The sequence below is a fragment of the Euprymna scolopes genome, chromosome 34, assembly GCF_053919585.1.
Source record: "Euprymna scolopes isolate OS-2025 chromosome 34, ASM5391958v1, whole genome shotgun sequence".
Lineage (NCBI taxonomy): Eukaryota > Metazoa > Mollusca > Cephalopoda > Sepiida > Sepiolidae > Euprymna > Euprymna scolopes.
The window spans coordinates 55,640,182-55,658,523 of NC_136515.1; the positions used below are offsets into that span (position 1 = coordinate 55,640,182).

The window sequence follows — 18,342 nt, forward strand, 5'->3', positions numbered from 1 at the left end:
TCGATTCACACGCTTATGGTAATCTGTTTATCACTTCCCAACTGCTCAACCTAAGATAGGAGCATATATATATATATCGGTGCTTTTCGACCTTTTTGCTGGAGCGGAACCTCCTGGAGCCCCTTTGCAATGATTTAGTTGTCTTATGGCAAAAACAACATTTAAAAATAAAATGAAATTAAAATACTCTTATGGTGTTTAGTGCGATCCTTTTGGTGTTGATAAAGAATAAATGAAAACAAACCTAATATTTGCAAGACAAATTAATTTTTCAAATATAGCAAGTTTAACTTTGTAAAATTTAGTATATTTAAACAGATTTTTTTTAAATATGCATATAATAATATATGTAATAATAATGATATAGGTTTTTCAAAATTGAATTTAACATTGTTTATTTGCTCCTTGTTCTAATTTATAAATTGCGGTACCCCTGGACTGTACTTGTGGAATCCTGGTTGAAAAAGCACTGAAATAAATATCAGTATGATACTACTGGCGCCTCCCCTCCCCAAATGTTAGCAAGTATGGGAGAAAGATAAAGAAATTACAAAAAAGAGGGAGTTTATCAGCAGAACAATGTAGAGGAAGTTGTTCACCAAGGAAAGCTGAACAGGATTAAGCAAGGTGTGGCAGTGATTTGGAACAAAGAACTGAACAATGGACGTCAGTGCTTGGAGTTGGTTTGTAGGCAGTCTTGGGTTTGCGACAGTTGAGGATAATTGTGAATTGGACATCGTTGAATGCAAATTGTGGCTCGGAGCAGATCGAGATTAACTGATGAACACTGCCTCGACAGAACGTAGATGCGTTCAGAGGGCCGATGATATCACGCACAAAGTACAACTGATATTTGTAAAATGTGTCGGAGACTTTTCTTTTTTAATTTTTATACCAATGCGTGCTTCTACTCTGCAGCCGCCAATGTGGAAGATAACGATGCTGCCACAAGAGAAGGCGGAGAAATCTACCGCCTATAACGTTGGGGGTCGACGATCGTTATCGGGCGGAGTAGCACACATGGTTTTGTCTTCAGGTTTTAAAATGTATTCATTTAAGATTGTACTTTTAGTAGATGAGACGGCATTTGATTTTGGAACAATTTTGAAATGGATAATGTTTGGACGCATTATAAAAAAAAAGTTTTGGTAGTTTGATATACAAATGAGCCTTCTTATTTTTATAAGAAATGTCGATCTGGCAGTTTCATCTCTTGAATTGAACTTTTTTTCTTTTGTGCTAATACAAGACGAACAAACGAAGATGGTTGATTGCTTTCTGTCTTCATCTATTAATTCCAAGCTGTCAGTTCTAACTCAAGCTAGTGTTTGATATAAAAACTACTAAAAAGAATAAACATCAGTTCGGACTTTAACATTCGTAATAAACTGTGTGTGACCAGTCGGAAAGGTTTTGAAAACAGGTTTGCTCAAACGATGGAGAGCTTGCGTATATGGTGGTCTCCCTATCTATCTGCCCACCTCTCTGTTTGTGCCAACCTCTCTTTCTCTCTCTTTCTCTCGGTGTGCTCATCTCGCTCTTCACGTTTAGCTCCTCCCCATTTCCTATTACAGTCTATCCCACTATAAGTACATATAATCACTAATAGTATTTAAAATGCTTATTTCATGTCGAGGTAGCTTCATGACAAATTTATCCCAATTCTCGATAGTTTTGGAACTTATAATTGTTTCTAGTTATTATACTAAAATCCTCCATGACAAATTTGGTCTCGACGATTCAAAATGTAAACCTATCAAAACTTCATTTACTCGATTTTTTTTTGGTTTTTTTTTTTTTGTAACATTAAGTCTTAGATTTTTTTAGCATTAAATCTTATAGTGTGTGTGTCTGTGTCTGACTAAAGAGCAACATATCCTTAACCATTTGTCCGTTAATTAGAAGCTGGATGAAAGTTTCATATCCTGACCGGGATCTTTTATTTTTCTAAATGCCAAAAGTTGATAATCTGCCGAAAGGTCTCGTTTAGAGGATGCTGGTCGGGTATCAACGGAAACGCTTTGTTCAAACCGGACGTCCCATCTCCTTTCTTTTTCTGCTGATAATAACCTCCTTTTCCCTGGCTTTCTACAATTACCACCTCTTCCCTAGTACTCATTGAACCAAATTAATACAAAAAAAATATTTTCTTCGCTTTCAAAATGCGTTTAAAATCTATGGATGTGGCTGTTTCTATTATGATTTTCGGTTTAACTTCTCTTCTACATACAGACATGTGTTGGACGGCTTTTAGAAACAGAATTCCAGACCTACCTATCACTGGTCTATATACGGCATAATCACGTTGACACCAGTTTCCGTTAGATCACCAAAGTTAAGCGACGTTGAGTCTGGCCAATACTAAAATGGATGACATTTGGTAATACCAGGTGCTGTATATGTTCGGAGCCTGGAGATGGATGGGCGTCGCTAGGCTATTCTTGTTCAAGACACGCTGCATGCCCCCAGATAGTTAAGGGACACGTCACGTCTACCACTGCTCTGGTCTTCATTTATCGCAATTTTCTTTTCTCAAGTCCATTTGTTACTTCTCTACCCCCGTTTTTTTTTGTTTTTTTTTGCCACCCATTAAAAACTTTACATCGGACATGTTTCCGATAGGGAAATTATAGGAACACTTAGTGCCTATTCACACATGCAAGCAAGAAGTCAATAGTACAGAACAGATACATTTTTATATCCCGAAGGAGTCAACAGCACTGAATCCCAAACCATGTTTGAGCACCGAAAAATATCTCTAAATCATATTCGGTTTAACGTATCTAAATCTCTCTGGCCAGGTATTTATTTATCCTTCTTCCTTCCACGTCTTTCTTGCATTCCCCTAACAACTGTTGCTAGCTACATCAACTGATCTACGTCTGTTAACTCAAGCAATCTCATTCATTCTTTTATTATATTCGGTCTAACATTTGTTTTTAGAAATTAACTTTCAGACTAACCTATCTCTGGCCAGGTCTATATTTATCCCTCTTTCTTTCTGATCAATCCTTATCATTTCCCATGCTTTCCTTGGCTTTCCTTATCGACTGATCCTGCTACCCCAACTCTTCTGGTCCTGGATATGACCTTAAACTATATGCAATGGTGAGGCCCCAGTTTGCGGGCTTTGGGGAGTGTGGAGCCACCCATTAATTTCCATTGCTTCCAGGTCCACTCTGACCCAGAGTGGTAGTACCTGTTAGGGTCCCAACTATGGGTTAAATAGAAACCTACTTGAAAAAAAAATATATATATATATACTATTAAAAAAATTTTCTCCTGAATCACTGGATTCGGCATTAAATAACCTGAAAAGGGTTGATATGCCGTAAAACAAAAACAATCAACCAACAAACTGTTCTACATCTGCTAATAAAATTATCCTACCTATAGGATTCTACTTGCTAAATGTATTCGGCATTAGATCATCCATAGATGGTTGATATAACGTAAACCAAACTTCGATTAGTCTAATCTGACCTGGTGCTACGAGATCAGGCTGACTGAAGATATTCGTTTCCTGAGACGAAATGCACCTAAAATTGATGCTTTTTGTTTTTTACTTTTACAAAAACAAAAACTCACCTTTCCACCTTTTCCTTTTTCCAATTTCCCCTTTCTCTTTCTATTTACCCCACTTCCTGACTGGTTTCCTAACTGAAAATGTACCAAACATTAATACTGTTACCTTTTTCCCTCTCCCATTGCAAAATTCATTCACGTTCTGCAAGGGCAGGGAACAAAAACGATAAAATCCACTATAAAACAAACAAACAAACACTACAAATTAGCGATTGAAGATACAAAGAGCTTGAAGAATAAAAACCTTCTGCAAAACAAATGGATACAACATGAATACTATTTCCAAAATAACTGGATTCGACATTAAATAACCCGAAAAAGGGTTGATATGCCGTAAAACAAAACTATCAAACCAACCATCTAACCTGACGTGAAATTTTCCGCTTTAAACTTTTTTTCTTTTTCCACGTACCTATGTCCGCTATCGGTACATATGTTTACAATGTTTAAAAGAACGCTCATCCACTCTTTGACTGCGAACATGTCATCAAATTCTCTTTCTGCACACATCTTACTATATTGTCCAAATTTAATCTTCCTCTGGGGCCATCAGATCTAAACCTGTCTTTAAAACTTTCATTATATATCCATCATATCATTTGCATATCATTTCTTTCCATGCAACTAATGTCCTCAATCCTCATTTAACTTGTTCCAATTTCATATTACACCATGTTCACATACCTGATAGATTTTTTCCTTGGTTAACTGTCGTAATCCTGGAAAGGATTTATAACTTGTGACTGTGATACAACGGATAAAGGTGTTAATTGTCACCAGAAAAAAAAAGGTCAGAGGAAGACAACAAACCAAATTCACCTACAGTCTCAAGAGTCACTGGAAACGTTACTATAGATCTCGTTAGAAAAACTGAATGCAGAGGGGATTAAAGAGCCAGGATCATCAATGTCTACAATAACAGACCTCATACCTGAAGAACCCTTAATATTTATGGATATCCATAAACCTGATTAAATGCAATACATATAGGTATTTTTTCTCTGGAAATAGCGACAGATACTTAATACTACATGACTGCCTGAGGTCTCTAGGGACCCCACCAATCCAGGAAGTGTTAAGTAGTTTATAAGCGAGAGACAAATCGACCAACAGAGCCTTTTTAGAGAGATGCAAGGACGTAGCTGAAAAAAAAAATTCCACTAATTTACTTTCTACCAAAAGTTATCTTGAATCTAAATATGTAGAAATTTTGACCTCGGCATAATTTTAAAACCTTCGGGGGTGCATAGGGGAGTTGGGGAAGGCGGGCTATTGACTCCTGGAGATCCTCCAACCTCCCTGGTTTTGAATATTCCATTTCTAGCCAAAGTTGAAAGTAAAGTTTGGCTTGCATCCCATTTCCGTTTAAAATCGCCGTTGATTACTGAAATATGAAAAAAAAATAAAATAAAATAATAAAATTTAGATCCAAATATAACGTAGCTTTATATATATATATATATATATATATATTAGTCTGTCTGTTCCACTTTTTTTCTCGGAAACTAATTTTATATGGACCATTGTTGTGATAAGGTGCAGTGAACTAAGTATTATGGGGTGTGCTCGATACATAGTAAAGGGTTGATTGGGGTTAACAAGATGTGGTCACAACAATACCACATTTACCTCAGAAGTTTGGCATAGACACTCATTCTTAGTCAATGGGCTATAAATTTTGCCTGTATTTAACTGAACTAAAAAGCTCAGTCTATATTATATTTCTCTTAGTCTGTCTGTCCGTTCCACTTTTTATCAGAAATTACTGGACTGATCTAACTGAAATTTTGTATGGACCGTTATAAGGTGCAACGAACAAAGTAGTATGGTATCCATTTGATGTGCAGTTCGGGATTAATGGATTATTTACTGCAAAATGCGCATAAATTAAACCATATGCAACCATCAACTTGGCATAAAGTACGCCTAAGTAGATGAGCCATAACCTTTAAAATCTAATGATATATATATATATATAAAGGAAATTTTTTCTTAAATTTTTCACCTTTTTATTTATATTAATCCTTTATGAAACTATGTAATTTCAGGGCATATGACAAAAGCCTATATTCCAAATTTCAAGACGTTGCAAGAATTGCACATGTCAACATAAAGAAATAAATTGTAAGATGGTCAATGTCTTGAAATTTGGAATATAGGTTTGCTTTTGTCACGCAAAAGAATCTTTAAGGCCTACACATAGTTAATTCTTCTTTATAGTTGCGAATGTTGGACAATTACGAAGGTGGCTGAAAGTCGTTTGGAAGCAGCGGAGATGTGGTTTTTAAAGGAGAATTCTACAAATCTCATGGACAAAAAGGAAGCCAAACAAATAAGTCATGCATAAAGCAGATCATTACTCAATAACATCCACATAAGACAGTTAAAGTTTCTCGGCCATTTAATGCGAGCGGACGGCTTGTAAATAATTAAGAAAAATAGCCAGAAAAAAAAAACGTAGTAGTTACGTTAACATGAAATCGACGTTGTTTCTTGCAAAGAAATTCGACAAGAGTTGGGGGGGGGCGTTTTTCTTTTAAGTTGAAAGAAAAGACATTTCTTACCGGTCGTTTCCACATCAAGCCACCAGACACATTTTCAAAATCAAGAATATGGTCGCATTCTTTTTTTCCTCTGAAGTCAATTAAGTTATTTAGGCTGCAGCTATAATCAGCTGTTATGTCTAATTCATTCTACATCTGAAGATCTTGTTAGTTTGTCCTGCATCTTGTTGGTCCCTGACAAAGGAGGGATTGGACCTAGTAATTTACTCCCGTTCATCCGATCGTACTTTTCTCAATAACCACTCCTTGAATTGTTTTGAAATTTTGCACAAACATTAGTCATGGTTAAATTAAATTTTTGCCAGAACGGATTTTTCAGGATAATTCTGGTTGCCCTCCCTAGGGGGCATTATAGAGGTAAAATTGCCCCCAAATCGTTCATTTATTCGCACTTTTCTCAAGCACACCTTGGATTTCTTTTTTTAAACTTTGCACAAACATTAGTCATGGTGAAAGTAAATTTTTCCGTCGTGGAGAGAGACCCTGCATGCTCGACTTGTTTAAAATTTCTAGCCTTTTATTATCGAGATACGCACTGATTGCAAAGTGTGTATTCCATTGCATATCAAGTAATGTCTGTGTTAGAAGCTTTTTATAGTGAGGAAAGACTTTGCTCTCAGACAATCCTACTCTCTAAACAACTGCAACATTGAACCAAAAAGAGCAAGTCCACATCATTGGAAGCAGCAGTTGCCGCAGGTTTTATATCAGGGTTTTCCTTCTCCTAGAGAGGTTACCTTCACCACGGCTTACGGGAGCCCTCTCCACCCACCATGCCATTTGATCCATGACTGGAACTTAGGTTGCTGAGCACCAGAGCATACTCCACACACCGATGGGTCATGCATACATGATGATTGCAACGTCTTGTCGGACGAGTGCCACTCCCTCAGACATTTAAAATCCATGAGCCCAAATACCTGAGGGAGTATCTATACAAAGATGTTACAGAGTCTTAGCTTTGTACGACAGCTAAGTCTCTCTCTCGGTTCAAAATGTTGAGATCCAGCAACAAGCAAGAGCAAGATAGCCAGCAACAAATTAAACTGCAGGCCAGCTTAATGCGGGTACTGGTCCTCCGCTTTATGGTTTTTTACATCAGAGATTTGCTTCTCCTAGAAAGGTTGCATTCACCACGGCTTACGGGAGCCCTCTCCACCCAAATACACATATACACACACACAAATATACACGGTGCTAGTTGGCCGTTGACCCAGAAAGAGTTCATTCTTAATCCTTCAGGGAGACTAGCCGCCCTCCTCACCAAACAAGTCTGGTGGGGGAACCAATTTAGTCGCCGGTGACCCGACCATGAGGCAGGTAGTACTGGGTTACATGGTACCAGTAGCACATGATATGACATGATCTGACATACATACATACATTTAAACACAGGTGAGATTTATATTATAGATGATCTTAATTTGAATTGTGTGTGAAAGGTGATCAGTATGAACTACCATAAAATTGCCTTACATATATTCATTAAAATTATATATTCATTGAAGTTCATTAGTGTATTGTATTGTAGCATAGTATAGATATGAAATGCAGTTGCGAAGGGAGATCACTCTTGCAATAACCCTTATCCCTGAATCGCTTCCGGGCCTTGATAAGTGGTGATCACTGTAAAAAGAAAAGGGGGGGAGTGTGGAGCCACCCTTTAATTGCCACTGCTCCCAGGTCCACTCTGACCCGAAGTGTTAGTACCTGTTAGGGTCCCAACTATGGGTTAAATAGACACCGACTTGAAAAAATATATATATTCTATTAAAAACTTTTTCTTCCGAATCACTGGATTCGGCATTAAATAACGTGAAAAGGGTTGATATGCCATAAAACAACCAACTAACCCACAGGAGAGGCGTTGCAAGTCTCTCTGCTTATCACTTTTATCGATAATGCTCGACTGGGCTTCAATCTGGTCCCCTCCCTGCAAAACTTTCACAAAACACTCGTCCAGCTACAACCACTGTCAACAATTACTCCTATCTGTGCTTAAAACTAAGGGCAAGTTCCATGAACATAGTTTCTTTCCTTGAACTTCCCACCTTATTGACCTTCTAATCGTTGAATGTTTGAGTTAAAGAAAAAATTATTTTTAGATAGCAGAGTTCACCGCGTCGAAGCACACACAACAGAAATCCGTCCTGTTCCCTTTTCGACGTTATTGCAAATGAGTTTTCTTCAACTGACACTAGATTGCCCCGTACCGACGTCGAGCTGACAAAAAAAATGTAATAGGAGTCTAAAAGACCAGCTTAGCTTAGAGAAAGATTAAATCTGAACAGTATATGGAGACATGCAGAAGTGGAGACTTTGATGGTATAGCCACGTTGAAAGAACGGTTGAGTTCTTGCCTTAAATTAGAGGAAGTAGTAAGAATATGCCTGAGAAAGAGGGATAAATAAAAACCTGACTGGTGATAGGTCAGTTTGAAAGTCAATTTCTAAAAAGCCGTTCAACACGTGCCGTCATGTAAAAATGACGTCAGCATTTAGAAATGCTGGCAAATCGAATATGATTGTTTTTGAGCCTTTTAGAAAAAAATTAATTTTAATTGACTAATTAATGGCCTGATTAAAATCTTATTGCCGGATAATTGTTTCCTGTACGTTTTAGCTTTTTTTTTTTTTTTTTTTTTTTTTTTTTTTTTTTTTTTTTATTCATATTTCTGTAATTTTTTTTTCATTTATTTATTTATTCATATTTCTGTAATTCCTAAGCTTTGGGTCATGAGCCACACACATGACGAATGCCAAGCCTAAAAACCCATGTACTAATAACAAAGCATTAATGACTTACGTCAATGGCTGAGAAACCCAGTTGTGTTAATAATTAATGCATAATTTTCCTTTCTTTGTTTAGAAAACGTGTTGATGAATGATTGGCCTAGTTTCGTTGTGAAAAACAATGGTCACTCTCTGAAAGCAACTTTTGTGATATTAAGATTTTTGATCGATTTGAATTTAGTAGAGGTAATACTATTTGTGATAATATCTATATATTAATACGATAGCGTATGTTTTCTGTGGCACACTTACATCCGGGTCGTTTAATTATGTACTTCTATTTTTTGTAATAAATGATTTTACCAAGAATTCTTCATAATTTTGGTTTCAGTTTCAAGTATAGCTGATGGCACTAAAGTCTTTTTTTTTCTTTTTTTTTTTTTTTTTTGTATAAATACTTTTATCAAGAATTCCTCAAATTTTGGTTTCGGTAATAGCTAATCGCACTCCGATAATTTTTTTTTTTTTTTTTTTTTTTAAATTTTATCAAGAATTTTCATAAGTCTTCGTTTTGGTTTCGATTTTACCTGATCGCACCTTAGTAATCTAATTTTTTTTATATATAATTTTATCAGGAATTCTTCATAAGTTTCGGTTATAACTATAAAGCTGAAGAAACAAAAGTTATATATATATATATAATGTTTGGGATTCGGTTTCAATTCAAGCTGATGGACCCAAGTAATATAGATATATTTGCGTATTTTAAAATCACTTTATAATATATAAAAATCGATAGGACATTCACTCTACAATATATACGAAATCTGCAAGAATTAAATTGTCATAATTAAGCATACTTTACGGCCGGGCTTTTCCAAGAGTTCGTGCTAGCTTAGATAAATACTTTTGCAGTTTTAACAAAGCTTCAATAATATCAGAGCGTCTCCATTTACACTGAAAATCTACAGAATGCAAACATCAATGTATTACATATGAGTCCCCTGTGGAATTTCGTTAGTTTTATATATATATATATATATATATATATATATATATATATATATATATTTTTGCCTGACAATCCATGATAAAACTTAAATAGTAAACTTCTACTTATTGTAATATTGATCAGCTCTATCTATTGAGCACTTTTTGCTATGTTATTTTTGTAGTTTGATTCATTTTTCCAGCTATATATATATATATAACTTCAGGTCGTTGAATACTCTGGTTGTTTACTACGAATCTCCTCTGACATGGCATTTGTAGTTAATTTGCTTCCATGCATTTGTTAATTGCCGGTTGCCAGAAGGAAAGATGATAGCTTTGTGACTATTCAAATCTCTCGACCAGCAGCAATTGTCACTTCCTACATTTGATAATTGCATAAGCATAAAATATTAGTGTCTGTAGGCATAAAAAATATTTTTTTAATGCACACACACACACACACACACACACACACACACGAGCCTGCCAAATTCCAAAATCAAGAACATTTGGTACACTGGACGGTCCATTTTGCACATCTATAAACAATTCAAGAATCCAAGAACTTACAGCTATATGATTATTTAGGAGCCCCAAAATCGTTTTCATAAAAAATAATCGTGAAGCAGAAACTGGAAAACAACAAACATGCAACTTATATTGAACCCAGTTCCAGGAAAACTGTAAAACTTATATTCTCTGTAGTTAAATGTTATCAGTCTTTTTCTTTAAATAGTTTAGAATATTTATTAAAAACTAGCGGAGGGAGCGTCTAGTGTTGCCCGTACATAAAATATGCTTAAATAAATTTAATTCATGCAAATTGTAGTTATTATTAGAACTAATTCTCTATTGAATATTATATTGTTCCTAATATAGTAATGATTGCAAAAGTTTTTTTTAAAAAATGACAACTAGATTTGAAACCTAAACAAATTACGCTCCTGCCGATTTAGCTATTGAGAGCTTGGTAAGAAAGATTTTAATATTAAACGATTTGAAGATGAATTGAATTTGGGCATGCGCAGAAAGTAAAAATGTTGGCAAGTTGAAAGAAACAGTTTGTATTTCAACTTGCCGATTTCTGTATGCGTTATTCATCCATCCAAACAAAGATGTTACTTGTTATAAAGCGTCCTTGGTGTATGATTACTACTTCTTAATTTCACTGCTATGTGACCAATAGTTTATCGATTAAATATTCACACACACACACACACACACACACACCTATTCATTTATATATAGAAAACATATGCATAATGTTGCAATATTTTTTTAACTATAATGGGGGTATGATCCCGCACTGTCGAGAGATTCTATTCATAAACGATGCTGCTAGGAACTGACAAATCAAATTAATTCACGTTCTGCTACCAACCAATAAGAACCAGAATTGCTCCATAAATATTAAACCTTTTCTGTAGCAACTTCGCATAAGTTTTTCTTCGTGTCAACACGGGAAGAATCTTTTGCTCTGTGGCTTCCAACTCCACTGCCTACTGAGAACCAGTCACTTCCAGGATTTGTATAGAACATTTAACCATCGGAAACTAGACATAATATATTTTCATACACGTGCATATATATATATATATATATATATATATATATATATTTGCAAAAATCAAGACTGCAAAATATAAAATAAGAACATCATATGGTGTATTTCCTTGTTACAATTGTTTCATAACCATTTGGACAAATTTAAACATTTAAAAATATTCCAAAAATAGTTACTCTTCAGACACTAAAATAAATTCATCATATTTATAAAAAATATATTCATACTCCCTATTTTAAGGGACCAAGCAGTTGGACTCATTTCGTTCTTCAACCTTTAATTTTTATTTATTTTTTTCGATTACCTAGGATTAATTATGAGGAACGTCGGGAGTCCAATTGCTTGATCCCTTCAAATAGGGATTATGAATATATTTTCATATAAATATGACGAATGTATTTTAGTGTCTGAAGAGTAGCTATTTTTAGAATATTTTTAGATGTTTAAACTTGTCCAAACGGTTATGAAACAACTGTAACACAAAGAAATACACCATATGATGTTCGTATTTATATTGTCTTGATTTTTGCAAAAATATTATACTCATGCTCGATTATAAAAACTGATAATCATGAAGTATCAATCAATATTGACTTTGATTTTATTGGTATACTAGCCTGGGTGCCCGGCATTGCCCGGATGTTTGGAGGTGTGTTGAGCAAAAAAAAAAAAAAGTGGTAGTAGGCAGGCAGGCTCGAACCCGTACTGTGAGAGGAAAAGAACGTGAAAAAAAAATGTTTGCTGTTGCGTCTATCGCCAAACGAGAAGTGACGTAGGTTTAAATTACGGCTAGACAATCGAAGAGGGGATGACTTTCGAAAATATCTGCAAAAAAAGCGACGCCTCCATGTAGAAAGGTGCCCAGTTGAGGGTGAAGGAATTAATGTTTTCAGCTAATTTTTCGATATTTGTCGTCCGAAGGGCCGATCTTCGAAATGATACCGATATCGTGAAAATCTGTCGACTCTGTCAAAAGTTTTAGGCAGAAATACATATATGATTTATATAATAGATGAACATTACTGAATTTTAACATAAAAAAATTTTGGTTAAAAAAAAAATATTAAGATATATTCATATATATCTTCTAGGTAGGTTTTCATTTTATTCCAGTACTGATGGCTCATCAGTGCTAAGAATATACATAAAAACAATGTTTCATTGACCTAGGATGTTCCTCTTAGACAGTCGATACAGTCATAATCTTGAAAGTTTTTTTTTAGACTTTTACAGTCTTGCGTCATATGCTAGGCGCTAGCTATATAATCGAGTATCATCAGGGCAAATAAGTTAAAATTTTAAAGTAAAATTATTTAAAATAAATGTACTAACCTTAAATGTTTTTTTTGCTAAGTATAAAAATAAATTTGTTCCCGGTTGAAGCAGTATAAAAAGTATTTATAACTTTTATATTGCACTATCGAACTATTTAAATGACCTTTTATTAATATTTATATTTGAATAGAAATTGAAAAGTTTTATTCGAAATACATGTAAAAAAAAGATTGTTCCTGACTTGAATGTGGCCCTGTCGGTGGGGCATTAGAATACGCCGACTGCCTCCCTGCAGAGGGTAAAAGTCCCTCAATGGGGGTCCTGGATATGACCTTAAACTATATCCAGTGGTGAGGCCCCAGTTTGCAGGCTTTGAGGAGTGTGGAGCCACCCTTTAATTACCATTGCTCCCAGGTCCACTCTGACCCGGAGTGGTAGTACCTGTTAGGGTCCCAACTATGGGTTAAATAGAAACCGATGTGAAAACAACAAATATATTCTATTAAAAAAAATTTTTCTTCAAAATTTTTGGATTCGGCATTAAATAACCCGAAAAGGGTTGATATGCCGTAAAACAAAAACAACCAACCAACCTGACTTGAATGCATTAATAATTCTAAAATATTTATCTTTCCTTTCTTCCAGCTGGTGGTTCATGGAGTTCACAGTAATCGGGGTTGTTGTCATCATGTTCGTACTGGGCACTCTTTTCCTGGTCATTGCCCACCTCTCGTCTGACCCCACCAATCGCTATGTCTTTAATACATCTAAGAAGAACATGTGCGCAAGGGGACTCAACGTCTTTGTAAGTACAAAATTCAGTGTTTTTGTTTTAATTGGGAGGGAGGGTGATCACACTACCCCTCCCCACCCCCAAGAAAAAAATTAAGCCTACTCTGTATGTACCGTGTAGTGGGATTCAGAAGTCAGCTCTCCAAAGGAGGCGCACTCTGACCTGCAAAAAGTGCCTGGACAGCCTCGTCGGCATTTCCCAGCAAGAGTGCTTCGGCGATTAGCAACAAACTAATCGCCTTCTCCCTTTGAGAAGACGAAGCCTGGGAGGGTAAGCCTCTTAGAACTGCACAGAACTTAACTCCCACCACAAAATCAACAGGGATCGGATCATTATAGGCGTAGTCTAATCTCTGTTGATTTGGGAAGGGTGGGGCAAGGATAAAAATCCCTAGCCAAGGTAAGTATTTACGATTAACAAGCAACTTCGGCACATTCTTTAAACAAACTGCCTTCAGACGATCTGAGCCTATCAGCACAAGGTAGGTTTCTAACAGTATTTTGTAGTATTTTTTAGTTTTAACACATTTTCCTAAACTTAATGTATAAATCAGCTCGCCGCTATTTGTCTTGTTCACACATCTATAAGCACTGTATAAAAAGTTTTAAAGCGAGTAAAACCACTAAAACCTTTTTCTAGTTAGGTAGAAGAGTAACTTATCTTGCCTTTAATAAAATTTGTCATGTAAATTACCTACCCTAGGTAAAATACAATTATTTCATACGTGTAATACTCGTCCTAAGGTAGGTAAAATATTCTTTTGCTCGAAATAGCAAATGATACATAGACATTAAAAATTCCTCTCTCCTAAGAATAACAAATATATTCAAAATCAAATTCAATTTTCTCATTGTTTATACGGTCCCGAGCAACGCCGGGTAGCCTCGCTAGTTCAATGACTTGTCTCTGTCTGTCTGTCTGTCTGTGTGTGTGTGTGTGTGTGTGTGTTATAAATGTTTCTCTCATTATCGTCAATCCTGTATTACAGGTACCCGTTATGTCCCAGTCTTTCTTTAAAATGTGACACTATACAACACTTCTGTGGATTGTAATGAGACAATATTTATTTTTTCCTATCCGGTGTGCCCCTTTTTGGGAGCTGGATTTTCCCCACATTAAAAACCGACCTGGCGTCTAACTCTGCCCTCGTAAGGAAGCCAGTAAATGGTCACAACTGTCAGCTGAGAAATTATTTTTGGCAAATATCTTTTTAGGTACATAGCTAATATTCTTGTGCAGGTTCTATCCTGGAGTTATCTTCCCTTTTTTTAACGGTTTATAAAACCTTGGCGGGGGGGGGGACTAATCTTTTTGTAAAGTGTCCTTTTATTTTTCTTGATTGTATTTTAAGGTAGTACTCAAAACGGATTCCATCAATTTCCTTTTCAAAAAAAAAAAATTTTTTTTAATGAATCTTTCAAATTTATTGGAACAAAAATATTTTATGGAACTGGTGAGCAACGTTAAAAATCTCGGAAGTATTCTTTTGATTGTCAAAAAAATAAAATAAAATAATTTTTTTTTTTTTAATGGATGGTTTGTGATTGTTTTGAATTTATTTTTAAAATCCGGAGTTAATTTTATCAAATTTGCAGCCAATTATAAAAACATAAATAGAACAGAAGCTAATGAAAGGATTCTAATTAAAACAATAAAAAATGCCGAATGAGATTAATTAAATGTTTATTCTCCTGTCTTTACAAAATCAAAATGCAGAACTTTCAGCAAAAATAGAATTTTCCTGAAACAAAACAAATCCCCCAAAAATAAATTGAAAAAAAAAAATAATAATAATAATGAAAAAAGAATAATCTAAAGACGTGTTTCGGTTTTAAGCGGGGAGAAAATACACGCTATTCGCTTCAGATTTTTCTTAATTCCCTAAATTGATGTTTGCATGGGGTAATAAAATTAGTATTAATTAGAAGGATGTATGGAAATTCCACTGGATAAAAAATGGTTAATAGTGATGGGACAATTCTAATATTTTTTCCTGATTCCGATACAATTACCGATTCTGTACTGAATTCCTGATTCTTTATGAATCTCTCTCACACACACACACACACACACACACACACACACACACACACACACACACACACACATATATATACATATATATGAACAAATGATTAATAAAACATGTTAAAAGACATCTTGAAAAAGAGTTAAAAACATATTTAATTTTAAAAAAGGAAACACAAGATAAGTGGATAGTCCTTAATCCGCGGAGTTTCGAAGAAATACTCTCCTCATCAGAGGGCAGGAATTAGCAAAATGCAGGATCGGATTTTGCATATAAAAGTATTTAATGAAACTACAAGTAAGTCACAGATCTTACTTGGTTAAAAAAAAAAAAGGGTGAGGTAAGGGGAACAGGAGGCAAAAGAAAAATGATAAAAAGATTTCACATTAATGGATAGTCCGGTGAAGGGTAAAAATCCAAAAATGGTAAAATCCAAAACGGTCGAATTTAAAATTTCAATCCAATGGGTTAATTCCAAATGGTTCAAAATAATCCAAAAGGCAGAGTTCCTTGGAAAAAAGCGCAAATAGAATGAATTCCAAATCATTAAAAGAAAAGTACTGGAGAGAATATTTAAAAACACGTCTGTCAAGGCTGGATGAATCAAAAAAAAATTTTTTACTTTAATTTTAACTCTTTTTCAAGATGGCTTTTAACATGTTTTATTAATCATTTGTTCATATTATAAGCTCTATTTCCTTTTCGGTTTTATTGAGCTTTTACATCTGGCTGAGTTTATTTTACTTGTAAATATTAACTCTTTAATATTTATAATATATTTTAAGTTTACCATTTTGATTACCTTGGTAAACTTATTGTAATTTTTGATATATATATATATATATATATATATATATATATATATACAGGGTGTTCCAAAAGTCTTGGCACATTTCAAGTCCTCATATCTGCTTAATGTGCCCAAGACTTTTGGGCACATTGCCACTTTGATGTAGGGGGGGGTGGCTACTATCAAGGACATAAGCTACAGAGGGTCTTTGTTGGGAGTTGGGCAGCAAGATGTCTGTTCACGTAACACTTGAACTTCTGCATGTCAGTACAGTTAGGGAAGCAGGAACCCGGAAGGGAATTCCAAAGTCTAGCTGTTCTGGGGAAGAAACTACTGGAGTAGAAGGTTCTTTAACTATAAAGGTATTTCTTTCCAATTACCATAGGGCCCTGTCGGTGGGGCATTAGAATACACCGACTGCCTCCCTGCAGAGGGTAAAAGTCCCTCAATGGGGGTCCTGGATATGACCTTAAACTATATCCAATGGTGAGGCCCCAGCTTGCGGGCTTTGGGGAGTGTGGAGCCACCCTTTAATTACCATTGCTCCCAGGTCCACTCTGACCCGGAGTGGTAGTACCTGTTAGGGTTCCAACTATGGGTTAAATAGAAACCGACTTGAAAACAAATATATTCTATTAAAAAATGTTTCTTAAATCTTTGGATTCGGCATTAAATAACCCGAAAAGGGTTGATATGCCATAAAACAAAAACAACCAACCAACCAATTACCATAAAAACACATCATAAAAACACACCTATGTGGAGTTGATCTGTAGACTTTAGTTTTACTGGTAGTTTAAAATCTATAAATATTTATTTATTACCGTCAGTGGAAGGTTTAAATTTGACTAAATGGTTATGAAACCATTGTAACGCATAAATACACCGTATGATGTTCGTATTTTTTTTATTTTTTATTTTTTTTTTTTTTAATATATGAATCGATAGAAAATTGACTCTATAATAATATATACGAAATTTGCATGAATTAAAATATATTTAAGCGTACTTTACGACCGGGCTGGTGGATCTCCTATGATTGAAACCTGTCTGGATCAAGAAAAGTTTAATTAAAAAGAAATTCATGGAAAAAAAATCTATAAAGCAGGGAAGAAAAAAATATGGTAATGGATTTGCTTTCAACATTTCATTAAGTACTTTAAATGGATTCGTCAGTATTTTTGTTTTTCTGGTGACTGTAGGATGTTATGTATAGGGCTATGACAAGATAATATTGTTTTGACTCTCGAGTATATATCCGACACAGACAGTTAATCAACCGAGAACCATCTCACTTTATATAAAAGCATATAAGATATCAACGGATACAAACCAGAGTCAAAACAATGAAAAGAATATGCTGTTGTCCTATCCCTAATAATCATTTAGTACATGTATTTATATTCATGCAGATATTCTACATAATTTATACTTGTACAATATTATTTGCATAAAAGGGTTATAGTAAACACAATCATTAGAGCTATGCCAAGAGAATATTTGTTTTGACTCTCGAGTATATATCCGACACAGTCAATCAATCGAGAACCACATCATTAACGGAGATATACTCGAGTCAGAATAATGAAAAGAATATTCTCTTGTCATAGCCCTAGTCTAGTTATGTATTCATTTTTATCTATAAACCCTAGTGTTTTTATGCTTACACAATATTCAATGTACAAAAGTAATTACTGTGAGTCGAAAGATTCGAACCCAGTTACAAATCACCCTTCAATTCTGCAGCGTAGTACTCAAGTCATCAATTAACGTGAAAAAATTTTTTTAATTCTATACGTGAAATCAGTACACATAATATAGTAAGATTAGTCATATATATATATATATATATATACATATATATATATACTAGCAAAAGTACCCGTCGTTGACTGGGTTCAAAAACAGCCTACAGAAAATGGATTCTGATTTATGAAAGTATGATAGGTTATGAAAAGGAAGGGTTGTAAATTTGGGTTAAATTTGGGGGTATCAAAATCAAAGCAAAATATGATGA

General features: G+C 34.9%; 1 protein-coding gene across 4 annotated transcripts in view; it reads left to right on the forward strand.

Annotated features, from left to right (window-relative positions):
* LOC145259207 (neuronal membrane glycoprotein M6-a-like) overlaps positions 1 to 18,342 on the forward strand; it is a 1,045,587-nt gene that overhangs the window by 977,662 nt on the left and 49,583 nt on the right. For all 4 annotated transcript variants that reach the window (XM_080117042.1, XM_080117041.1, XM_080117040.1 and 1 more), the window contains exon 4: positions 13,359 to 13,518. In XM_080117042.1, the coding sequence (XP_079973168.1) occupies positions 13,359 to 13,518 (160 nt within the window). The remainder of the gene's footprint in view (positions 1 to 13,358; positions 13,519 to 18,342) is intronic.